Genomic DNA, 27069 nt, shown 5'->3' with positions numbered 1-27069 from the left:
ATAGAACTTTACTTTTGTAAGCTGTTCAAAGACAGTCTCAAGCTTTGAATTATGCCTTTTATTTCCTTCTTATGGATAATGAACACATATACAGTCAGGACATAAGCTTGCACTTGCTTTAATCACGCTGGGTGCCAACAACAGATATGTAAAGAGCAATTCAGCTAATGAAATACAGGTGTCAAGGGCAATTCTTGATGCCCAAGAGAAAACTATCAGCTGGACTCCAACTGCCACAGAAGAAAAATACACATCTCCCATAGGTCCTATGATGACATCTACCTCTGTAAGTCTTAGATCACCTGGAGCACATAAAATAGCACTCAAGCTCTGTATTTGGCAGTTAAATCACTCAGATTGTCCCACTGACCTCACATATCAGTTAAAGTGAGTAACTTTCCAAGGATAAAAAGCTGACTCTGTATCCAAGAATGTACAACACCAGAACCCCAAATGATTCACCTTTAGCAGTGGCACTGTAGAGCTTAGACTGCTACAAATCAATAATGGAAGCAGCGACAGAAAAGCTGCAGGTATCACCACACAAGAGATTAAAATAAAATATGAGTAGCTCACTCCCAGGTGACACACTCTACTGTCATTCTGGTTTGTGCATATAAGTAAAATATTATCAGAAACATATTTCTGAAAAATTATTCACAGTGGTGCTATCTCAGTCTATTCCATGTGTTCTCTGCCCTCAAAAAGCACGCCAGAGCAATCTTTTATTTGCCAGGAATACCTGTGCTGATTCAGGTAACCAGCAAAAAAGCCAATAGCAAAGTGCCCATTTTGAGTACATGGTTCTCTTTCTCTCTTCTCTAATATATCAACAGATAAAGTAGATTTTAGGCACAAGAGAACAAGAAAACCAATTTTACATCAACCCATTTCCCCAGTTTGCTAATGAGAGCTGAAGAACAACACAGCAAGAAACTTATTCCTCAGTAAGATCTGTGCAAGAAATGAAGCAAAGCACTTACCGTGTCTTGGGATTTATCCTTGACATCATAGACTGTTAGTTTTATTTTAGTTTCCTCATAGATGGGGTATTCCGGTGGGAAGGTCACACCAGTCAAAAACAGTGGATCTTTTGTACCCTGTGCAACATGAGTAAACATTCGGTAAGGTAACAGCTGTGCAATGTGTGGGATGTCGGTATGGAGGTACAGAAACCCAAAAGGTGTCAGCTGTCTACAGCAGAGAGATGGGAACAGCTCAGTATTATTACCCAATCAATGAGAAAAACAAACAACTTTAAAAACAAAAAACTTTATCAGGAAAACTAAAAACAAACAAGCAAAAACCAAACAAAACCACAACAACTTCCTGGAAACTTTTTTAACTGGAAAGGATATGAAGTGCTTCTGAGATCCTAGCAACACGTTTTTAAATATCTCAGCCAGTGTCAGGTTCTGGAATACAACCTGTAGTAACCAAACCCTTTCTTACTCCCATGACACTTTCTGAAAGTACCACAATTTCATCTTAATTTAAATGAATGTCGCAGTTTGACACTGGTTACGCACCAGCACCACGATTACATTCAACATACGATCTTCACTTAAAGTAGCAAAACTAAAGATTTAACTTCCACACACATACAAAAAAGAGCAATCTTCATTAAGTCACAATAATAAGCACATAGAAATGCTATGAAGACTCTCGGTATTGCATTAAGGATATTGATTTGTGGAGGGGGGATTGAAATACTCCTCTTTAGGCAGTACTGAAATAAAATAACATTCCTGTGCTTTGAAACATTATGATTATACCTAAAAGCTGTACACAGAGGTAACTGTATCATAGCAAAAGATATACAATTAAATGAATCATACAGAATGTTGCTTATAATTTCTTAATGTTTAATTATACTTAATTTCCTAAGATTACCAGGCATGTATCCTTAAATTTTCCATTAAGTGAAAAAAAGGATTGTGCATGACAAAGGTAATTTATCTTAAAGAAATAACTTTCTGTGCACCTGCCTTCCCCTCACCAAAACTTGACTACAAAGCTGAGAACCTTGACAAAACAAATTCAGGAATTTATTGAGGTCTAGGACATTGTGTTAGGAAATGCATCAACTTCTATTAAAAAAAAAAAAAAATAGTTATCTATTCATCTTTTGCACGACATCATTCCAGACAGTCTGCAATGAAGCATCCTGATCAGATACAAGATATTTGAATTAAGCAGTTTCAGGATGGTTGAGGGCTGAAACCATAATAATTTAATTAGTAGTTGGTTGAAAGTAATCGCACAAAGAGCTCGTGAAATATTCTCATTGTATTTAACAGTTAAAACAAGCCTCTGATGAAATTGTGTGTGTGTTTACAATGAGACTTCCCTGCTCTTAATGAGTCTCTCCAGTAAGTTAAGTAAGTTACACCTACATTGCTCACTCTTCATTTTCTCTGAACCATTTTTGCTGTTTCTGACACCGATGCTTACAGGGCAAAGTGAGGACTAGCAAAGCAGCCTCAGACAACTTTTGTTGTAATGTATGATGCAAGTTATTAATTACGTTACATAAAGTCACAGACATTACATACACACATTCTTTTTCCAAATTATAGACACAGGGTAGTATTTTTCAAATTGCAAAAGCATCAACTCTCTAATGGAAAAAATAGAGCAAGAAGCAAATAGGATGACACACCACATAATACACGTATGTTTTTCTGCCATTTAAAAACACCTTCCAAACTTGCTGTACTCTTAATTCAGCTTTATTTTGTATTGCCTTGTCCTTTCATGAGAGCAACCATTCCCTGTTTCATTCTGAACTTATGTCTGGAGAACTGGAATATTCTTCATGCCTCTACTTGGAACAACAGAGCTTTCATGAAAAGCCAAGTTAATTTCTGTTTATCCTGGTTAAATGCCAAGAACTACAGCACACTTAGGTATGCTTTACTAACTGCCAGAGTGTGCTTGTCTTACCCAAGACTATGCACTAACTTGTTTTATTCCTCATTCACTTTCTAAGGAAGAAATGAGCGATACATTAATCAACATGTTAATTGAATAAGAAAGACTCTCACCTCCACGATTTCAGTGCTTGAATACCGCGTCAAAATGTGCTCTGCTGGATGCACCACTGAGACTTGGATAAACGTATTTAGCTTCCGATCACGGGTAGCAGCCACTAGATCCTTGCATGCTGGAGACAGTACAAAATAAAATACTCAAAAGCAGACTCTGGGAAAATGCTGTCACAGGCACAGGACAAAGCAGACCATGCTCCGGCTCCAGATTAAATCTCCGGAGACAAGTCGATTTAACAGAGGAAGTCCCTTGGAAGTAACCTACAGAAATAGGAAGTCACATGCTGCAGAACTGAGCTGAGATCTCTTTTCCACTAAAAATACTTGCAGCTTCTGCAAAGCTCCCTGTCAGAGGCTCATCAGCTCCAGTCCACAAGCGTGCGTGCGCATACACGCACACTTACACACGCTGCAATAGTAGTTAATTTTACATAAGCACTCATTTAATTTGCCCACAAAATCTCTCTTAGCAGCCTTATTGGATCCTTTCTTGTCTGACAATTCTCCCAGTTACATGACCGTTTCAAACACGTTCTAAACCAGCTAATTGCTATCAGTAGTTAGGTTGGCTTATAGAGCTTGTTACAACTTGTGAACTTAGCAGAACTAGTTTTCAGGTATATATCTACATAACTAAAAGCAGACAGCAACATAACCAATTCTTTCATCAGTGATTGGTATATAAATGGGAATTGCATTCTGCATATATAGCATCATTATTAAAACTCACTCTACCTAATAGAGAAATTCAGTTCTGGTTTAATAATTCATTTTTATCCTGGGCTTAGAGCCATGCAGGTGACTGAGATCATTCTTTAGACCAACACACCTTGTGCCTTCAAACTGAAAGGGTGAAAGCACTGAAAAAAAAGGAGGAGAAAATAAATAAATAAATGCACCGTTAGCTGCTCCACAGAAGGGATGCAGATTAATGGGACATGCATTGGCTCAAAAGCAAAAACCATCCACCTTTCATCCTTCCCTAAGGAATATACAGCAGTGAACACTGCAGTGGGATCTACCCACAGCTTTCTGAAGGGTAACAAACTACCCTGGGATCTCAGAAGCTTGAGGCAAGCAAAGAAAAGCCTTCTGTTTCAGAGAGGGTAATTGTCAAGAAAGAGCTGAGGGTATTTTCTATGAGCCACTGCCTACCAGGGGCTTCCTCAAGTGCAGCTGACCTTTAACTTTTCAAAAGGTGAGTCAGATTATCCTCACAGCAAGCGAACTTGCTCTGATGAGAAGCCAAGGCTAGAAAAACTCTGATATGTACAAAAGACCAACTCAGCTTGTTTTGTACCTTTTTTTTTCCTTTGGGCTTGAACCTGCTGCTGGAGTAAATAAAAGGAAAACTGGCTGAAGCTTTTTTACCACTCTTTTATTACAGTTAAAAGAGACAGGGAGACAATTAAATCTAACCTTCAGGGATTAAAATTTTTGCTTTAGTCCAAATTGCTAATACATAGTCTCAAACTGACCCTATTATAATTTGGTAGAAAAAGTGGGATAAGCAAAAAAGTTTCTGCATGATTCAATCTTTACGAAACAGCTGATGAAACAGCATCAGGCTCAAATAGCAAGTTGCCAGCAAGTCTTTGCTGATAAGACTCACCATATTATTAAAATGACTGAATATTAGCACTACTTGACATCACCTGAAAAATTACATAAGTAGACTTACTGAAACGCAGTTGCCAAAGCAGACACCTTTTGACATTATTTGACATTACTTGACTTTGTCCTCTCTAGAGCTGATCAAAGAAGTAGTAGAGGATTACTGAGATTTCCAAATACAGCCATTTCTCCCCACAAAACCTGATCTCATGCCACCATACAACCCTTAAATATTGCACTCTATAATAATTTTTTTAGAATGTAGCACAGTTTCAGAGGAATGGCAAGAGAGCTCATGTTCACTATCAGAAGCTGGAACAGAGAGACAGTCACATTTTTCGCACCCACCACAAAGGAAGGCTAGCCAGCTCACAATTCAATGAAACACAACAAAAGAGAGAAAAACAGAGAGACACAGACACTTAGGAAAAATAAAATTAGATCCCCAAAAAACACTACCAGTGACTCTGGTAAGAGCCCTACAGCTGAACTCTTGCAAGAAGTACTAGTGCATGATGAATGGAGCTAAAACCCACACAAATAATAGTTTGATCTACTTGTGGATTGTCTCAAATACGTTATCTAGATGTGACTGAATCTTTTAGCTGCCAAGAGCACAGGCTTTTATCTTATTGAGAAACCTTTAACAATAGGAATAAGATTTGCACTAAGTGGTCACCACCTTGGTGTTAGCTGAGCATAGGAGACAATTTATTTCTGTGACAGTACTGCAATCCAGTCATTAGATCATTTTTCTTGTCTAAAGGTGGCTTAGCAGCATGATCTTGAATTTCATTAGATAGAGCTGACAGGAAAATAACTCATCTGCATATCTCCAGTAGGGAGGATCAGCATAAAGCATCAGAACTCTTTGGGAGACACTGGTGCAGAAGGATAAATGAAATTAAATGAAACCTGCATCTACTTTGATGACAGTGTTATTTATCTCTATTGTGACACTGGGCTACTGCTGTTCACAACTCGCCTTTCAGTCAGAGAGGATATTCAATAAAGTTGCCCTGGTAAAGAACACAGAAGCTGTCTGTTTAAGCCACAGTGCATCACTTCCCTTCAAAACAGCCCAAATGAAAAGTTTAACAAAACAAAAGGATTACTTTTAAGCTGACGCCAAAGAATAAAACTTGTTATATCCTGTTCACAGCCTGGCAAGTTTTACAGCCCCATGCTGCATTATTGCCCTTTGAACTATTTTACTATCAGTATCTCTGAAAATCTTAGGTCTTCAAAGAAACAGACCAGACAAAGTGAAACATTACACAGTTAGGAAAGCAGACCAGCTACATGTTATATATTTAAACGTGTGTTAGGTATTATTGGCATACTACTTAAACAGAAACTGATGAAAACGCAAGCATTCTGAGGCTGTTTCCTTAACTGCGAATGTAACACCATGAGAGCAGGTAACAACAGGTAACAACATCAATGCACTTTCCACCATAACCTATGCCCCAGCAGACCACAGGTCAGGTTACTTCTCAATACTTCACCATGTCTGAATTAATTCTGGAAAAATTCATCAACAAAACTCAGTGAAATGAAGTGCCAGCTTGTACTTACATGCCAAAAGTATGTGAATCTACTCATTGTGACTGTTGACTCAGTGTGTAAAAGCCTGAGTCATCCATTCCCCTGGTGATCCCACCACTGCTGAGCCTATCAGCATACAATGAATGTTTAAGGAAGAACTGCATTAGGAGTAAGTCATACTTTAATATCAACAAAGAAAAAAGTTAAGATAGCAGGAAGAAACAAATCCTTTACTGATATTTCACTGTTCTCTGTGCTGCACTGACATGATGGCTGTGCTCTTTGTCCTTTTGTGTGTGTGCCCATGTAAAGAAGTGAAAGACTGGTTACTGTTTCCTCATGGGATCTTGGGGGATTTTTTGAAAATGTTACTTCTAGAGGAAGAGAGTACAAAGAGAAAAACTAAAAAACTCAATTACTATATAACAATAAGAAGATAGGAAACAAACAAAAAAACCAGCCAATCGAACCCCAAAATAGAAATAGTCTGGAGATTCGTCATCTACCTTCCCTGAAACTGTACCACTTCTGCCCAGGCACTCAGTACTCTCTGCTCCAAGCACAAAGCCCACTAGAGCCAAAAGAAATTAATCTGGTAGAGAAACAGGGAGATGCAGCATCTCCCAGAACTGAAAAAGATCCAGTAGCTAGAACAAACCACATGGGCAGTGGGAATGAAAGACATCCCCAGCTCAGAGTTCACAGAGTTGTTTGGGAAATGAGCCAAGGAGGAGACCAAAAATTGGGAAATAGCATTGAAATGGAATTGCTGTTTTTTCTAGTGAGAAAAAATACAGTATATTGTCTTCTCATACTCTGGATTCACACAATGCATGTATTAGCCTACATGACAGTTTCCAAGGTAGCTCTTTCTTTAACCAGTAACAGAAACATCATTTCCCACAGCTTCATTCCTTCCCATATTCCAAACCAAAACATATTCCAAGGGGCTGGCTAGGAACAGGAATTAACAACACAGCCCTGTTATCTCCAGGGCACGCTATTTGGTACGCTATCAAAACAACAGAAAATTAGTAGTGTCTGCAGACCAGGGGCATGGGAAAAGCCTGTGTCTCACATGCACATATATAGGTGAACATAATGTTCAAATTTTTATTCATTTCATTGACAATGCAGCAGCATTATTATCCCAAAGCAACTTAGTTTATAAATAATAATGTACAGTCTGTCTTGATAAACGAATTAAGTAAGGTGTAGCTACTCCTCAGTGGGCAAAAGGACATGTTAAATGAGGGAACACCACACTCAGACCTGTGCTACCAGCAGAGCACTGAACAGGACACAGCTTGTTTTCCTCCACCCTGGGGGGGGGGGTGGGTTGGGAAGGGTAGGGAGGTGTAAGAGAAGAAAGTGCACACCACCACTGCGTCTGCCTTTGCTGAAAAGGAATACCTTGATTCAGCAACATGCAAAATCTTACGAATAATCCAATTTTGGAACATACAGGAAAGCTTTGGCCGTACTTTCGAATTAAGAGTGCAAATGCAACTGCGAGAGGGCTGAGAACTGAACAGCAGTGTGTTCTCTGCATGGCAAAACATGCCTGAAAGCAACCGAGATGAACATTTGAGGATGGGCATTAGCACAGAATGGTGTTAATAAGCACACCTGCTATTGCTCCATATTCACGGTGTCCTGCAGTGGTAGGGAGGAGAAAAGAAATCCAACAGGCAGGAATTGTGCAGCAAGATTCCTTTATTTAATTGTTTTACAAACTCTTTTATAGACTTTTTTCTTCATAGTCTAATTGGTCAAAGGATCAGCCACCCCATAGGGTGATTGCCTAAAATCCTAAAACCTCCATTGTCAAAATATTTTCCTACTGTACCATAAACAAAGCTTTGCAAGGTTGCAGATGTTCATAGTTTATAGAACTCTACTATTATCTTCCGTGAGAGAGAAAAATATCTCATGGGACTGGAAAGAAGCAAGAGAAATTCTTGCTAGCTGCATATTTGTATCCACACTCCATAATAAATCTCATTAATTGGTTTATTATAAATACTTCTGGGGTGTCCCATTCCCATGCCAGCAGGAATGCTTCAGTTTGCTGATGGGGACAGAAAGGGACAGAAAGAACAGAGAAGTTTCTCCCAAATTTGCAATGTGGACTCCCAGAACAATTCACCATGCAACACTAAATGTCAAAGGGTGAGGCCACAAAAATTGTAATGTCCATGTTACCACAAAATGAGGGCACAGCTACGTAGCCATGCAAGAGCTATGCATTAGAAGGGACACTCTTTAATACTGTAGTGGCCAAAATAGACACTCAGATTCAGGTGAACTCTACAATGAAAAGAAATGCTATGGAACAGAAGAATACATTTGGAGCACATATACAAATAAGTAAAGATCCACTGATTTTTACCTAAGAAGTTATTCAAGATCGCTGTTCCTGTCTCTGGGGATGAGACGCTTCTATAAAAATAATGTATCTGTTCTCTGGAACATACAGCTGGTTGCTAAAGTAACCTAGTTATATTTTCAAGGAAATGCACGTACATAAAACAATTAGTACCCTTCAGGGACGTCTGCAATAAATAGCAGGAAGAAAATTTCTACCAACAATCCAAGGAGAAAGATGACAGGGAAGTCTTACCAAATGAAGCATGAAAAAGGCTATCTTCTATGGCATTTCTGCAAGTACAGGTTTTGGGGGAATAAACCCCCACAAACACCAAACAATACTAGCAGTACTAACTGTAAATAATATATCAATATGCTGCCCAGAAAAACATCAGTCATTACCCACTTAATTTGCAGCTAAAAGAACATGATTATTTATGAGTCATTGAAATAAGATACACATAAATGATGCTGGGGGGAAATGCTGTATGCTGATGGAGGGTAGGGATAAGTGATCGTGGCCACGAGTTGAGATGCCAGCTGCACTCATCATCTTATTTGCAGATGAAGTGATAAATCTGGTTAGAATCACCACCATGACAATCAGAAGTGATCTCTTTCAGAGTAAGGCCTGTGTGAGTGTGGGGGGTGTAGCTGCAAAGGAGCTTTGATCCCAGCTCAGGTGATGGAGTGTGAATGCCAGAGTGGCTCCTGGATGGTCAGAAGGAAGGTCAGGGAAGTTTCCTTAGCAATGCCATTTCCTTAGCATTGCCATTGCCAGTATTTTCTGAGCAGGGGTTTCAATTCTTCTGACATGCTAGAACAGGCCTATTTCCTCTTACAGCTCTGCTATTTAGCCTGGACAGCCCCAGATACTTAGGGGTTTAAGTATGATAGATGCAAGAGGCTCAGGAAACAGGCTGACTGGATCAACACACAGCTCATAGGCATCAAATCTGCACTGCAGGAGCGAATGCACGGTTACACGTGTTAAGTACCCATCCAGAGCTATTTGCATTTGTTGTGCATTGATCTGCCACTACCATCAGACAATCTGTTCCAGCACATTCACACTCCTGCTCCAGCTTTATTTACAGTTGTGGAGAACTGAGTTCCATAATCTCTGTGCTGTACACTTCAGCTACACAGCAGCAACAAGAAGAGAACTTCCAGCTTGGCTTAGAAAAGCTGTTTCCTTAAGTAATGAAACAAACTGCTCTTGATCAAGATTTTAAAACTCTTTTAATTTTTGGAAATGTGCCTGAGAATATGTATCTGTTATCTCTTTCAAGTAATTACAAAAATAGAATTTTTCCCAAAAAGACTGCATTTCCTTACTGAGCACACTGTGACTCTAACAGCACAGAAAACTCTCTGGAGATGCTGCAGTATTCTTGTGACAGAAAAGCAGATCTCTTGCTGCTTGCTTTAGATTCTCAACTATCCTCTTTACCTTCTGTTCAAAACTATTCTACTCATGGCACCACCACTTAATGATATTTAGACTCTGACCTTCAGTTTTCCAGTGAGAGAGATGAGAAAGAAGGGAGGGGGGGCAGGGGGGAAAAGGGCTTGAAGCCTTACAAAAACTTGCTACACATTATTACATTCCAAAATATTATCATATCAAAATCAATTTTGATACTGCTATTCCAAGGCTGCAATTTATTTTGGTGTTGTTGCTATTTCAGAATACCACAAAAGGGCTTAAATCTCATGGAAACAGAGCTAAATGCCATTTCCTCTTTCACCTTTTCCTAGTACTGTCATATCAAGTATCTAATGAAGAAGTAATCTTGCTGTAATTTCTTCCACAAATTTATCACTACCCAAAAAAATAGAGCAGTTACGAGTTTAAGTACCAGATGAAGAATCAGAAGAGCTGCAAATAGTAAGCGGACTTCCATTTTTCTTTGAACTATGACCTTCTTTATACCATAAGCTCACAGAAAACAACTAGAACCTATAACAATTTCTTTCAGATTTTATAAATAAAATATATTCTGCTGATTCCTAATATTTTCCATCTCTTTGGAAATAAAATACATGTAAAAAATACACCAGCAATACCACAAGAAGATGAAAAAAACCAAAAGTGCCAAGTCTAAAAGTTTTCAGTCTGCCACATCTGTTTTTATTACAACAGCATGCATTGCTTCCTTTGACATGAGCATTTATTTACTGCTGTACAAGTTGTCAAGTGCAGCATTACATGGTTTGATCCTCAGTGTGCAGTATTACTTTACAACACTGTAGAGACAGGATTTTTCTCTTATGTAAAGAAAATTCAGCTGTTGCTTAGCCTGGCTCCAAATCCATGCCCCCATACACATCTTCACAAGATACTTTCAGGCTTGGCGAGGAAAAAAGCTCCCCTTTCAAAACAAAAGCAGACAGTCAAGCAATACAGGCCAGCAACTACAGCAGACAAGAAGGTTCAGCAAGAGCTCTAAACAACCTGAAATCTTTTAGGATACTTCTTTGCTGCATAACAGCTGCTCTGGCTTCTGGGTGGAAGTCCAGCTACAGGAGCCCAGCCCTCACGAGGGAGTGATCCACCTGGAGCTGGGACAAGATGCCACCCAAACCAGCTGATGTTAACATTGACTTGAGTACACCTAAGAAATGCTGCAGCTTTAGAGGCTGCGTTAAGGATTTTTTGTAAAGTTCTCTGGAGCCAGCTTTGTAATTAATTGTAAGCTAATTGATGTGTGGGCACAGCTCTGATGCCCATGAGATTCTGCTGGTGAATAAAACTATTAATTCCTTCATTAAGTAAAAATGTTACATAGTAAAGGTAATCAAATCAAGATGCCAGGACAAGAGATGCAGTAGGGACCTGTATTAACAACAGTAAGTCACAAAAGAAAAGACAGGCAATAATAAAAGCAAAGCTATAGGTCTACTGTGTTACTAAACAGCCTTAAGATTCATCTGTATGAGAAGAACTGTGTTCCTTCCTTTCATTGTGCCAAGAAAGGGGACAAGAAATGATGTAGTTTTAACTTCACAAATATTAAAAAAAAAAAACCAAAACCAAAACAAAATAATTTTAAAACCCCACCAAAACCACCTCCTCAATATACTCTAAGGGAAGACAGCAGGAATGTTTGAGCCCTTTAGTACTCTACATGTGTAGTGCTGAAAAGAGGTAAAATATGGCCTTTAAAAAAAAAGTAGGCAGTGTATAATTTTTCTTTTTTTAACCCCCCACTCTGCTGGGATCCTAAATGACAGGCTGGTTCACAACTGGTTCTCACTGCATAGGGTCTGATGTTGAAAACGACTAGTGAGACAGGCTAAAAAGATGGTCCTTACAGAAAACACAATTCAAAGCACTGACTAATCCCTCCAATATGCCAGAGGTGACCTTTTAGCAAAACAAAACCTACACTCTGACATGTTTCAAAGGAAAGCAGACTAAAATGTACTTCAAAGACAAGGCAAAAAAGAGCAAGACACACTTTTAATCAAAGTAGAAAATAGATTTCTGCAATCCAGAACAATCACTTTTAGCCCAGTAATGATTAAATTTCCTGGTAGGAAAATGCTTGATAAATTTTAAATAATCTGCATTCAAGCTGCAATTGAAAGGAAAAGATGTTCTAACATAAGTAAGCTTTGTTTGAAAAGGCGGCAGTTCTGGATTAATACCTAAATTAGAGGTCCAAATAAGAGACAATGCTTAACTCCTGAGCTGTGGTAGGGAGGAGAACAGGCAGGAATTGTGCAGCAAGATTCCTTTATTTAATTATTTCACAACTCTTTTATAGACTTTTTTCTTCATAGTCTAATTGGTTAAAGGATCAGCCACCTCATGGGGTGATTGCCTAAAATCCTAAAACCTCCATTGTCAAAATATTTTCCTACTGTACTATAAACAAAGCTTTGCAAGGTCGCAGGTGTTCATAGCTTATAGAACTCTACAAATATCTTCTGTGAGAGAGAAAAATATCTCACGGGACTGGAAAGAAGCAAGAGAAATTCTTGCTAGCAGTATATCGTATCCACACCTGAGAGGATTTCGAAGCAGTCATTCTGGCCAATAAATTATGATTGCTTTAATAGCATGGGACTTGCACGAGATAACAAAGTAAAACTTCTTCACAAGGAATTTAAAAAAAACATATATTTGTATTTTTTCACATAAATGACAGAGTCCAGAAATAATAAAAGCGCACAGGTCAAGGGTCATGTCAGAGGACGAGCTTCAAGGAATCCATCTCCCATGAGGATCCTGCATTTGTTTACTTGAGCATTCTGAAGGAATAACCTTTACTCCTAAAGTTCTCCAAAAAATGTATCTCAGCCATGAGAAACCTGGTGGTACAGACAAACAGCCTTCTAAAAAGTACAGGGTGAAATACACCATAGTGACTGTAGCTGTTGTGATCACCTAGATGTTATTTTAAAGTAACAATTTTAAAGCAGCACATACATTTCTGTTTGCAGTTTCTTCAAAATCAACACCAAGCTCATTTCCTCTCCAAGATACTGGCTCATAATTATTACTCTAAACTTCCAACTCTGCAGTTTGTATTTTGAGGAAGATTTTAAAGGGGAGACATTAATGATTTCTACAAAGGAGTAAGGCCCAAGCCAGAAAATTTGATCCTTATACTATAAATATACACTCTCATTTCCAGCAGAAGTTTCTTCAAGGGTGAAAAATGGCTATTTACACACAACAATAATATGTTTTAAACTGCCTTGATTTTGATGTGCTGACACATGTAAAGACATAGCTGACTTCTTCACAGAGATATAATTTTAAATTATTTCCACTCTTTGTATAAGGAAATATTAGTTAAGGATTAAAAGGAAACAAAAAAAAAAAAAAAAAGGAAAAAAGAAAAAAAGTCTTTTCTATGTCTCTGTAGAGAGACTCCCTGGCAGATTTGAGATTTAAATCCAGAATTACCTAGGTATTGCAGCTCTTCATCTCAAAGTTGAAAACAGTGCTAGCCCACTTCAGTTTTTAAAGCAGTTCATTTACAATCCTACAGCCAACAATCCTCAGCTTCTCAGGTGTGAAGAATTCTCATCTTCAAGGAACACTAAGACCAAATTCTTCTTAACCCATCGTAATGAAATTCTACACTCTTTCAATCTCTCAGAAATCAATCTTAAAAGAAACAGGATTCCAGATTGAAGCTTTAGCTTGTTTTGAACATTGGCACAAGATTGAAGTAAATTTTAAAAATGCTTCTTTATTACTTATCAGTTTTATATTCCACATAATAGGCAAAAACCATTCTAAAAAAAACAGTAGATCATAATAATTAAAGTGTCCATAACTGGACTGGAAAATTTATTAGCCACAGAGTGTTGGGGTAAAACAATGAAGAAAAGCATTCTTAAGCTTTTTGTTTGTTTTCAGTAAAGGACCTCAGGTCAGTCTGCCAGTCATGCTGCATTTAGTGTTGTGTGGGATTTTGTGCTGCTACATTTAGGAGAATTCCAATTTTCTCAGGCCCTGCAGGAGAACCTCATTTTTGTGTCAAATCTCACCGCAGGACATGCACTTCAGAGTTTCCAAAAATAAGTACATCTGTAACTAATGTGTTCAAAAGTGGAGGATGACTTTAGTCTTCTATTAATTAGATGTTTTTCTATTTATGTAACTGCTGTTTCCACATATAAGGATTAAAAACAAGTCCATTGGGAAATGTTTTATGACATGAAAGTATTACTGCAATTATTTCTACAGGCATATTCAGAGATGTATTTAACAAGTGCCATTGAAACATGTTCAGCTAACACAGCAAAGTACCATTAGAGTCAAAAAAGTCAAGAGCAATCAGGTTTTGAGTTATTAAAAATGTTTTCAGTTAATATATTATTGGCCTAACAACACACAGTTCCTTCATTTTTTGTTTAGTCATTAACATTCTGCATAAGAAGCACCAACTCTTTGACTACTGTAACCTGTAAATAATTTGCTTGCTTTTTGTCTTCCAAATAATCTCTACCCTTTTGGAATTATGAGGTGACTTTACCTTCACAGAGAAAGATACACAAGGAAAGAGATGGGCGGAATTCTCCAGGCAATTTTTCATGAAGTGTTCTAGAGTCTGGGCTAAAGCTTAGAAATGACCAAGTGCAAAAAGTGACAGTAAAAAAGTTGAACATAAACTCACAACAAGCCAGAGATATTCACAAGTGGGTTTTAAACCAAATACTCTGTGCCTCCACACACCTGCTACCTGGCTTTGGAGGTATTTTAAGTCCCCAGGCATTTAAGCTTTGAACTGTAAGAGGTCCCTACACACCTGCAGGTTGGCTCCTGGGCACATCCCGACTGTCTCAGCCCTGATGACACGGAGCAGCTCCAAGCCCACCTCTGGCCCTGTCAGGATTTGAAAACCACACACCTCTCCTGACAGGCTTGGGCTGGCAGGCAGTGGCAGGGCACAGCTGCTCGTCCGCATTCTGCAGAAACATCACTGCTGATTTCCTTCACAACACACCCGGCGGGGTGGCTGAAGGAGAAATGGTGCCAGTGCCTCTCTTGATTCAATTGAGCACTGGACCAGAAAGAGGTCACACATGGGGCAGATCCACAGGTTTAGCATTCTGCCCACCTCTAATGTAACAGCTGCAAACCACAAAAAGCTGCAAACAACTACACAAGAGAGAGGAAGACTTCAGAGTTCTGCTTGTATCCACTCAAAGCTGTCTCACCTTGACTGTAAAGTAAGGAATATTTTCCTGGCAGCAGGCATAGAGGGCACAAAAGATAAGTGTAATTTGGTATTTTACATATATTATTTTACATTCCAGTACCACTGAACTCAGGTCTCTGTCCATCATCACTCCAGAACTGAGGTCCACCCCCCTGGAAAAAGGGCACTAATCACTTAAAAGTCATCCTCAGCTTATTTTGTCTTTGACCCAAATTCTTTTATTCGCGGAGAAAGGGCTAAGAGTCTCAACTCAGGGTAAAAGTCCATTTCAATTTTATTCCTGACCAACACCACTGCTGGAAATACATGTTTACTAAACATGTTTTACTTCAAGCTTTCATTTTGCAAGCATTCCCACTAATAAATCTTCCTTGAGAGAATATACAGAAAAAAACCCCAACATGTATACAGAAATTCATAAAAATGAGCAACAATAACATCCAAGCCAAAAGCATTCACAAAACTAATTTAACAGTAGCTCACCCTGCCCTGTCCTGACTCTTTGCCCAAAAAGCAAGGCAATTCAGGCTGATCTGAAATCCTTTATGGTGTCTTCAGTGTGCCCTACATAAGGGCTTAATAACAATGCAAGGGTGGAATTTCCCTAGAACTGCCTGAGTCCACACAGATGGCAATAATTCTAAATAGTCTGATTTCAACATAACTGTAAGTGATTATTCAGAGATCCTGAAGAATTTTTAGATCACAAGTAAGGTATCAACCACAGTAAGGATCAACAGATACCTTACTGTCCATATACAGTACAGAACATTAGAGGAGTCCATGTCAAACCAATCTCTACCAGCTCTAAGCAGCCTCAAAACTCTTACTGTAAAGTTACTTGACAAATCCCTGGCACAGAGATCTTAGAATCAGCCCTAAGCTTAACAATTCCAACCCCCCTGCCCAAGCAGGGTCAGCCACAGCAGGCTGCATCCACTTGGGTGTTCACCATATCCAAGGACAGAGGCTTCACAACCTCCTGAGGTCATCTGTGCTAGTGCTTGACCACCCTCACGGTAAAAAAAGCATCCCAACTATCCCTGTCCAGTAATTCCAAAATAAAATTTATTTCTTGTTTCTGCCTAGAAAAAATCCCAGGACTGTAAGGGACATTAGGCAGCAGCAGACAAAAGTAAGATGTCAGCCACTGAAGCACACAACCAGGAATACTAAAAATGGTTCTTCAGCAAACTTAGTGGTACACACAATATATTTTTTAAGTAGATACGAAGTTTAAAATTTTAATGCTACCACACTTTGCAGTTTGATGAAAAAAAAAAGCACTGTTTCTAGAAACAGTGTAGTTTTAAAGGATTTATGAAGCTGTGGAGAAGACCAACATCTATTGCTGAAAACATCGTGCAGACAGTGTATGCCTTCTGAGCTTCCCTGACAACAGCATAGTTAAGGAGCTTAAAAAAAAATCTATTGCATTCCAAATTGTTAAAATGTCAGCTTTCTGGGAGGTAGGGAAAGGTTGGAAGAAGGCAGCAGGGCCAGGACTGGCATCCAAATCTCTGTTGTAGGTAAGGAAGTCTTAGAGAGCTTTCTATAGCAACAAAGGGATAACTCACTCTTATTTGGCTTGTTGCTCTCTGCGTACAAATGTCTGCAATAGAAAACATTCTCGGTAAGGACCTAAGTAGTCCTCTTCATTCAGACAAGTTTGCTGGACCCACAGAGAAATCAGTCATAGATTTATTATGTACCAGGTAAGCACAAAGCCATCCAGCCACTAAGGGGCTGTCCCTGTGGATGCGTGGTGATCCAACAGGACAGTGCGCTCAGGGCCAGTCTCACTGGGGAGATGCTGCCCAGAAAATCTCCTTCCTTGGCAGAAAATTGCCAGGTAGGCCAAGGTTCTTCCCTTTCCAGCTCAGCCACTGAACTGACACACCCTCTCCCACTCTCTCTCTCCTGCCACTCTGACATCCTAAAGCCTGAAGGTGTAAAGTGCTACACATCTATGCACACATAAACAGCCCCAAAAGTCAAATCTCCTACTCTGAGATCTACCACACCTACGTGGGATCCATCCAAGGGAATCTGAAGAGCCTTATTTGAGAAAATCATGTTCAAATATTAAACTGGAAAGAGCACACAGATTGGCAAGAAAAATAGAAGAAAGTATGCACAGTATGAGGTATGTTTTGGGGGAAAAGCAGGAAGAGAAAAATAATGATGAAAAAAGAGCAGCAGCATGTGCCAAAAATAACTTCTCTCTCATGCAATGATCTCTAATCCTACTTTCCTATGAACTAGTTTAAAAATACCCTGGAAACACAAGTTTCCCGTTTCATCAGAATAATTGAAAAAATAATGTCACATTCACCAGAATGCCCAATACTTCAAAAGCCAAGCACTATGCTTGTGGAAATACTAAAGGACAAATTAAGGTATCCACTGAGTTATTTGTTGGTGGTTTTTTAATACCTAAGTGAGAAAAAGTTTATAAGATAGCTCAATTTTGAGAGAATTGCATTAAATCTTTACCTACATCTATAAATTCTCAAGTAATTCTGAAGCCCTTTCCCTACATAGCTTTCAATCAGCCTTACAAATTATCATTATATTACTGGTGGGTGTTTTACCTCAGAAACTAGAAATAGTTCAGGTAAAGCAACATGGAATGAGGTAGATGAATGCTAAGACTGAGCTCTTGTAATTATCTGTTTCTCACTGGGATACCGAGCTGGCACCCATCTTCACAGAAAATATCACAGTTTTCAGCATAGACACAACCTTACCCCTTTGAAATTTTGGATAAAAGGAATTTTGCAAACATGAGGCATCAATTGCAAAGTCTATGAGAAAAAAAATGTCATAGACACAAGAGCAGCATTTTCAGTATCAAGAAAAAAACTGATTTTACTAAGAAGCCTACCAATTTTATTTATTTAAGATTTGAAAAAGAAAGGTCCTTCTTAGTCTTATCCTCCTTTTTTTTTCCCCCCCTGGCCTTATAAATGCAGCAGTTTTCTAACTGACAAGATTTCAGAATTTGTACATTTCTGACAGAATTTAATCCTATTATCTGCTGCATCATTTGAGAGCTAAGATGATAAACCCCTGTCTCTCAGCATGGTTAAATTCCAAAAAACCCTTTCAACTGTTAAATAGCTTTTCAAATTCAGGTATCTACAAACTTGTCTCTAAAGAGATTAGCCACAGCTGTTCAAAATTTATCTCTAGATAAGTGTTTACAGCAAAACATGTGAAAGTCGCTATGAGAATCTTTATGCTATTAGATTTAGAAGTTTCCCTTAGCCACTGCCCTGATTTATACATATTTATATTTACAAGGTTGTCATCCACTTTCTCCTCGTAGTTCAAATACAATTTTTTTCTTAAAAGCAGAAGCTTCTGGAAACAGGAAATACTTCAATTTCATGGAGCAGAATGGAAGAAAACTGCCTGAAACTCAGTTTGCACCTGGGTTTAATGCTGATACCCAAAACATCCTCACGCTCCTTACTGCTTGCATCAGCACATGATCAGATTCCTGTAAGTCCATCATACTGGAATATACTCAGTCAGTAATGATTTGTTCCCTCATGCTGGTTCATCCTCTGCTCTGACCCACTTCAGAGCAAATAAACACCCCTGCATTTAATGTGCCCACTGTGGGGACTAACTGCTACATAGCACCCTGGAATGTAGAATTTTAATCTGTAACACCTACACAGAAATTTAATTTACACAAGTCAAAGCTGGTTACTGAAAATCATTAGTATCAATGGATGCTGACAAGTTGGAAGTATTTCTGTGACTACTTCCATCAGGAATTGCTTCTTACTGACACAGAACCAAAGTAGATAACACACAGAAATGAGTAATGCTACGCTAGATATAATGGGTTTTCAGCAACAAAACAGATTTTCACATATATGAACTACATAGAATAGATATCTATATAAGTCTCTATATAGATAATTCCACAAAGAACTCTATATAACTGTGAAGTACATAGTATTCTAAACAGAGTTTTCAGATTCTCTTAAAGTGCAAAAAGCAGGGAGAACACTAACAGACCATCTTCCCAAGTTTCATTATTGGGGTTTTTTGAGTCCTTGCATATTCAGTGCTACAATTAGTACAGATTAATATTTAAGGACCATGACAGCATCCTGCTTCTCTATCTGCAATGCAAATGAAGACAATCTCTGCCCTAAAGGGATTGAAGGATAGACTTCTAGAATTACAGTACCTACAGGTACAGATTTAAAAATCCAGCTTAATTCTCTAGGACTCAAACCTACCATAGCTGAAAAAAACCCCAAACAAGTATATGAGGTTTTGAAAAGGATTCTGGTTTTAAGCTCTTTGAGGTATGTGTCCATGCCACACACACCCCCCACCCCACGCACCCCATTTTCTGGATTTGTTTTTTCCAACATTTTTTCATACATAATGCATTCTTAAGAGAGGGTTTAATATAGTGAACACTATAGGTTAGCATATCAGGATGGTATGATACATTATGCATAAATTGTGGGGGAATACAATAAATGAAATTGGAAATCCAAACAGAGAATGCAGGCTGACACTGTCAAATGGAATGCAACAACCTTCCTCAAGGAAGCTGGCTATGCCCAAAACAGAAGAGTCATGCAAGACTGGAACAAGGCAAGATTTTAAAAGGAAAACACACCAATACATCCACTTCGTATTTTTAGTTACTTCAGTAGTGAGATTATGACTACTTTATCACAACAAAGCAGCCTGAAATCACAAAGTCTTAATGGTAGCATCTAGAGAGTTTTGGCCTTTTTTTCTGACAGAGTATGCAACACGCAAAATTTGGGAGTGATGCTTTAAAGAGGTGCACAATGATGAAGGAGCAACACTTCAGAAAGCTGCCTATATAAAAACCCCAAAAGGTTAAGTTCAGTGCGGCGAGGGCTATCACAGAATCCCAAAAGACTTCTCAAAAGTGAACAAAGTACTGTGGGAGGAGAGGTGGATAAAAACATGATGTGGGCTCTTGGCAAATCCATCCTCAAATCACTTTTCAGCAGTGTTCACACAATGTCTGCATATAATAAAGCAAGCCTGCTGTGAGTGCCACAGAATGCAGAAGCACAGCAAGAGCTGACTCTCCTCAGGGGTCACTAACTCAACATCACTCATCGATTTGCTGGATGGGCATTATCCATCATCGAACACTTCTAAGAGAGGTGACAGCATGATGTGAAAGGTGATAGGCGTTCACTACCTTAGAACATTTTTGGAACACTGTTTCACTTGTTGCTTTATCTGCACTGAAACCGCATGCAAGTTAGCTCAAGTTCTCCTGCAGAAGTGGGGAAAGAAGAAACTCCTCCAGGAGTTACTGCAAAAACGTTACAAGTCCTAAGTCAAAACATGCCAACACAGTCTCAGACTGGGCTTGAATTGCTATCTCTTTGGGAGGATTCCTTTCAGTCAAAAAAGGACTCATCCTAGCAACACTGAGTTACTAAGAATAAACTGCATTTAAAGCATCTTATGCAGCAGTGCAAAGGTCTCAAAGCAGACAGAAGCCAAATAAGTAGTTCCCGGAGGAAAACAAGAGCATTCTTTCCAATCACATGGTAGCTTTTCTGCTTCCTGAATCTTTTCTGTTCAATTTGTCTTTTATTTACTGTTTGTTGTTGGGATGTAACAGTCTCTAATATATATCACTAAAACTAAAAAAAAAGCCTGAATAGCTGGTTTGGTGGAAGATGGAATTTGTGTGGGACCAGAAAAAACTCAAGTAAAATTCAGCATATTGTTACAACAGCAAAGAGCAAAATGAACAAATAAAATAAAATTTAAAATTCATGAACCCAGCCTTCCTTTTTATATTTTTGCTGCTATTGTTTCTAACATGGCCAACACTAAACTTTTTTTGAGGGATAAATACCCCTCAGCAATAAGTGACACTGTGAGTTTGATTCACAGAGAAACGATCACTTTTTAGATTTACTCAAAAGTGAGATGATGACCTTTTTACTATTTTATTTGGCTAACACAACAAATATCACTTATTCACCAACTCATAACTTGAAGCAGAAGGATAACCAAGTTAGATGGGCAAATTCTGCTGGGATCAAGACTGGCTTCAAGTCTGTGGTATGGATAAAAGAAGTCTTTCTGCTTATCATTCTTCCAGGAACAGCTGCTGCTGAAAAAGCTTCAGATTACGTTTCAGAATTGGAAAAATCATTTAGTCATGCTCTTTGAGCAGCATCAATGTACCATTTATGTTCAGTATGCAAAGTTAAATCTGCTTCAAGACCTTTTGCAAAGGGATGGCATCACAATATCACTTGGTGAAAAATAAGACCATGGAGAATAAAAACTTCTGCATTTACAGGTAGACTGCCTTTGTATCAACCCACTGTTTGGTAAAATGAATAAACAAATAACCTAGAAATTTTCAATTTTAATTCTTTCTAGTACTTGCTGAAGTTTTCTGTGAATTGTGCACTATTTAATGAGATTTTGTAAAAACAGAACCACAAGATTTACATTATTCTACACTTTGAAAAGTACCTAGAGGTTACTCAACAATAGACAAGTCCATCGAAATTCACTGCCCTAATATATTTGCAAGAAAAAAGAGTGCTTTTGGAAATGCCAGACAGGTGCTGTCATTAAAATTACCACCTGAATATGCTAGGATGCGTGCAGAGCCATTCCTTCCTATACAGCTATTTTGATTACTATTACCATACCACAACCACCATATCCCTTGCCCTCTCTTCACAACTCTAAGCAACAAATGAAAAAACACTAAAATTCTATTGGTTACTGAGAGAGTAACTAACAAACATTTCTTTTTTTTCTCCAATTTATTTCTCCATATTAACATCATGTTCATTACTGAGTGCATGTTTCAGCATTTTGACCTCGAACTGTGCATTCTACCCTGCTCCCTCATTTTTCTGATTGTTGCAGTTTTCTTGTGCTGCTTTGCCAGTTCCCTATCAAATACCTTTAGAGGTGCAAGCTCTTGAAAACTTCTCAATAGCATTCATCAATATGCACAATACAATTTATCTCCCATAACCATCACCTTCAGCTGGATTCACATACTTCAAAGTAGCCGTGCTACATCAACGTGAAGTCAGGAGCCTACAACATATTTAGTTAGATCTGGGACTCAAGGGCTGGGGTATTTTAGAGAAGCAACCAAGAATAGCAGCTTCAAAATAAACATCTATAAAAGATCTAACCCTGCATACTTCAAAGTCATGGAAAGATTTTTATCAGCTTCACTGGTTTGTTATTCAGGCCCAGTATCTGTTTTGATTCCTTTTGCTCTGCTCTTCCCCTCTACTCAACACCCTGCCCAGGCTGTTGTATCCTACTTCCTAATGCTTCATGGAATTGCACGCAGAACACAGGCACTTGTTCTGCCAAACAACAAGAGAAAGTTTGCAAAGTTAAACTTAGCAGCAGCTACAAGGTTCAGAAATCAGCCATTTTTCCAAAGAGTCTCCAGGAATATAAAACTCAAAACTCTTAGTCTAAAGGATGCTCTGACTCCAAAGTTATGCTACAAGACAGGCACACTCCTGAAAATGCTGAGTGTATTGCAGTGGAAAGCTGTAATTCAGGTGAGTTTTATTCTTTGCTTTAACCTCAGGGGAAAAGAAAAAATTACCACTTTATTGAACTTTAAAATAAAATAAGAGAAGGCAATATTTGGACATTTTATGAAGAGAATGCTTTCCAGTGTATTATGGATACAGGTAGCTACCACAAAAAAATACAAACCCCTAGGAAGAGTTTTAATACCATTATTTCAAAACATAGTTATCTTTAAACACTGAAGAGCAGTATTTAGATATAATGTCCCTAAATAAAACTCATGTATTAGGCAGCACCCAAGTATTATTTAAAAGCTATATTTTGTTTTAGCTACTAAAGTTCCACTTCTGAATGTTATTTATTGACAAACTAGTGACAAGAGACTTAAAATATAATTATGAACTATTACAATTTTTTAAACACATTTAAACACACTTGTATATCAACTGATACAAGCAGATGTCTATTTGCATACATATGTGTAAGTATGCTACTTAACTAATATAGAAATATTGATTATACAATGAGTATGAACAAAATTACATGTATAAGCCGTTCTTTCAGGGCTAGAGACCAGCTTTATACATCATTAACTGTTAGATTTGCCTTCCAAATTCTAAATGCCAAATACAAGCCTAATGAAGCTGAAATGTCTCTACAGAGCCCTAAGATTTGGTTACCAAAGCCAGGCACACATCACAGCAGTGTGCTTGCTTGAAGCAAATTCCTTTCTCATCCCTGCTTACCATGCCTTGGCTCATCTCAGAGAGAGACCTTGGAAGTCCTTGATTAGCTAAAGTGAATGCCAAGTCTTTAATTAGACAAAATCCCTCAAAGGATGGTATCAGTCAAGCAGTGTCCTCGGCCTGCCAGGTGAACAGCACAGGAGCATCTCCACCGGCAGCCCTTGCAAGGGGAATTTTAACTGGTTGGGCCAAGCAGCACATGCATCCTTCCCAGCTAAACTGTTCCTGTGTCACTCATCAGCAGGAGGTGTCTGCTGCCCATTTGTACAAACAAACAGCACAGAGCTGGTGACGGGGGTTGCTGGAGTTAGGAAGTGTTGGCATGGGAATGTTGATGTTCCAGTAAGAAGGAAACTGTTAAGATAAGAATTTCATGGACTGTTCAGTCACTAAAGGTGGATTCCCCTAATACAAATGTGTTATGCTTAAATATTTAGTATTATTTTAGGATCAAGACACTAAGAATCAGCTTTATACAGTTGCCTGTGTTGCCAAATATCCCTGACTTATGACTCTGGGCAGGAGTATCAGCCAAAACCAAGAGGTTTATGCTGCTACTCCTATTTGTTACCTGAGCAGCAGCAGGAGTCAGTGTATAAGATCCCTCACAGAGCTGCAATGACTCAATCAATAATTCTGCAGAACAAATCACAGAACGTAAATGCCTGACAGAAACAGCCCAATGCAAAACACAAATACTGACACTGAGGGAACAGAGATCCATTCAGCACGAGCCCAAACAAGTCTGAAAATGGCTTTACTTTGTTTTTACACTTCTGCCTGCTAGGACACATTTATCACTGAAAGCAACTTCTCCTGAAGCATTGCTCAACTAATTTGCAGTCAGCGCTTGTAGCATCTTCCTCCCTCTCCTGTACTACACCAGAGTCATTGTGGGAGTTTGTTATTGCTGGAACACTGCAATTACTGGCTCTGCCCAAATACTACAGTCACATCACCTATAAAATGTGTATAGAAATGGACAGAAAAGTTAAATCCACTCTTAATGATTAATATACCATGGTGATTCCCCCCAGCAGAGAATGAGGCCTTTGTTCCATGCCAACATTTAACAATTTCTGCAGTAATAGTCCATACAGAAAAAAACCCCAAGACCTACTCAACAAATTTTTTTGTAATGCCATGACTATCTAAATTTTAAAAGACATAACAATAAAAATACCCAGATAAAATTTAAGGTATTCTGAAAATAGTTGTATCAAACAGAAGTGCATATGTCCCTAAGGGTACAGCTCTAAGGTGTCAGCTATAAGTGTAGTTGTAGCAGCACACAAGCAAAGTGTAACCCAGTTCCAAGGACAAGGCCAGGAAAGAGGATCCCAAAATGCAAGGGGCAGAAATAGACCCTGCAGTCATATCACCGATGCCATCCTGTTTGTTGTGTTTGGGGGTTTCTGAAGGATGTTTGTCTGTAGGCAATTTAAATTCTCCAAGCGGTAGAGTCTAATTAATATTTATATAATATTCTGCTTACAGATATCTGTATTTCCCTCTCCCTCACATACACTTTTTTGCAACAGATGTTATGAGAGATTTTATACCAGACTAAACCTAAAAGATATTGAATAACACTGAGTAAAAGTTTCTCAGCGTACAGCTATACAACATCAGACAAATATTAGCAGGTCATATGGATTAAAAATCATAACAAATTTGACAGGTTTTAGTTCAGAATGCAGACAGCATATAGTATCAAATATTTCAAAAGCTACACTATTTGCAACTGTGTTATTTTACCATACACAGCAGCAGGGAATAATCACAGGATCATTTCAGTTGGAAAAGACCCTGAAGAGAGTCCAGCCACTAATCAACTAAACTTAGTTATCATTCTTATTTAGGATATGGAATTATTGTGTTTAGTGCTTGTACAGCACATAATTATTTCACTTACTATTTCAAAGTAAGGGGGTTTTTTTGCACTGAAAAGAACAATGCAAGGTAGCCAAGCTTGCTTTGCACAGTTTGGGCTGACATATTGTGCTCCCTGACCTATTAGGAATACACCCTTATTCAATTAGATTGCTTGACTTACTGAGCAATCTGAATCATTCAGTACCCTCTGAATGGAGGGGGAGGCTTGACCTGATACAACACCTCCCAAAAAATTCTGTTACATACTATAATATATAGTTCTCATATACTAATTACTTATACTAAGTATAAAATGTCAAAGTCAGGTAAACATTTATGTTGCCTCTTCACTACCAAATAATATAGCATTTAGACTGAATTTTGTTTTAAAGTACCAGTGCTTTTATATTGTTTCAAAAACTTCAAATCAAATGTCTTTTTCCAAATAAGTAGTATTTCACAAACCACATTTACAAAGCAGTTGGGCAGATTTTCAGCCTGGTAGAGCAGCACAACATTAGAGAATTCAATAAACCTTCAGCCATTCAAATCAAGAAACTAAAATCAGCATTTCAAAAGACATGCACAGGCACTTCTCCCATGTATAGCTTAATTTTTTTAAACAGGTCACATGTTACACTGTGTAACACTATACATATATAAAAACTCCTCACACACAGACAGGCCATTGCAATTCCAAAAATTCAAAATTAGATCTTACCAAGGCTGAACTCCAGCTTTGGCTCATTTGCAATTCTCTGAATACCTTAAAAGGTTAAGAAAAAAATATATTAGAAATAATTTGATTTCCATGTCTTGCTTTTTGATACACAGTAAAACTTTCACATGCCTATAACTACTGCCATTGCCACTGAAGTAATATTTTATGTTAGAAACTCATAGTCAAAGCAAACTTGGATGAAATAATTTGCCTGAAAAAAGGCTACTTTGAAAGAAGACTTCCTTCTTAATAGAAACTTTCTGTTGCTGGGAAAAGAAACTAGGAAAAAAAAACCCAGGCTTTCATGGATGTGTACTTGTAAGATTTTCAGTCACAACAACTGACTATGTATCTGTTGGAAAAATATTAAATCTAACAACTGATTTTAAAGTAGGTATGGCATCACATTAAAAACAAACCCCACGTTTTGTGAAAGTAGGGAAATCAGGTTAATGTAGTAGAATATAAACACGTTATTGATCTACAAAAGAAATGTAAAGCAAAAAATCCAAATTCTTTTTGTTGTAAAAGAAGTACGTTAATTCCTCTTCTCACATAGCAGGAACAAGAACAGTTTAAACCATTGTGGAATTATGTTCTACTGCGTAATTTACTGCAAAGGGCAATATCTTCCTGTGCTAAAATAAAGGCATGAACCACAGAGATGCAACAGGAGAAACATAGGAAGCAAGGAGGGATAGGTAAATAACACTGGGTGGTTCACCTGATGCAGAAAGTAATTGGATCACAACCACAGTTTCAAAGAACTTGTAGAAATTAAACTCTCTCTTGCTGACATTTTTGTATTGTCTCCAGTAAGCATTATTAATTATTGGTCAGTATTTAAGAAATTGGTCAGATAGGAAGGATTGAGTTAGTATATGAACTGGAACAAG

General features: G+C 38.3%; 1 protein-coding gene across 11 annotated transcripts in view; it reads right to left on the bottom strand.

The window, feature by feature from the left end:
* The window catches only part of INPP4B (inositol polyphosphate-4-phosphatase type II B), a 315749-nt gene that overhangs the window by 173072 nt on the left and 115608 nt on the right, over positions 1–27069 (bottom strand). For 10 of the 11 annotated variants that reach the window (XM_048303087.1, XM_048303078.1, XM_048303079.1 and 7 more), the window contains 3 exons: positions 26174–26218; positions 3048–3166; positions 984–1100 (listed from right to left, as the gene is read on the bottom strand). In XM_048303087.1, coding sequence (XP_048159044.1) covers positions 984–1100; positions 3048–3166; positions 26174–26218 — 281 coding nt within the window. The remainder of the gene's footprint in view (positions 1–983; positions 1101–3047; positions 3167–26173; positions 26219–27069) is intronic. The other variant, XM_048303086.1, reaches the window with a different exon arrangement.

Source organism: Corvus hawaiiensis, chromosome 5 (assembly GCF_020740725.1).
Source record: "Corvus hawaiiensis isolate bCorHaw1 chromosome 5, bCorHaw1.pri.cur, whole genome shotgun sequence".
In the NCBI taxonomy this organism is placed as follows: domain Eukaryota; kingdom Metazoa; phylum Chordata; class Aves; order Passeriformes; family Corvidae; genus Corvus; species Corvus hawaiiensis.
Note: the sequence above shows the minus strand (reverse complement) of the source record. Positions and strands in the feature narration are given on the sequence as shown.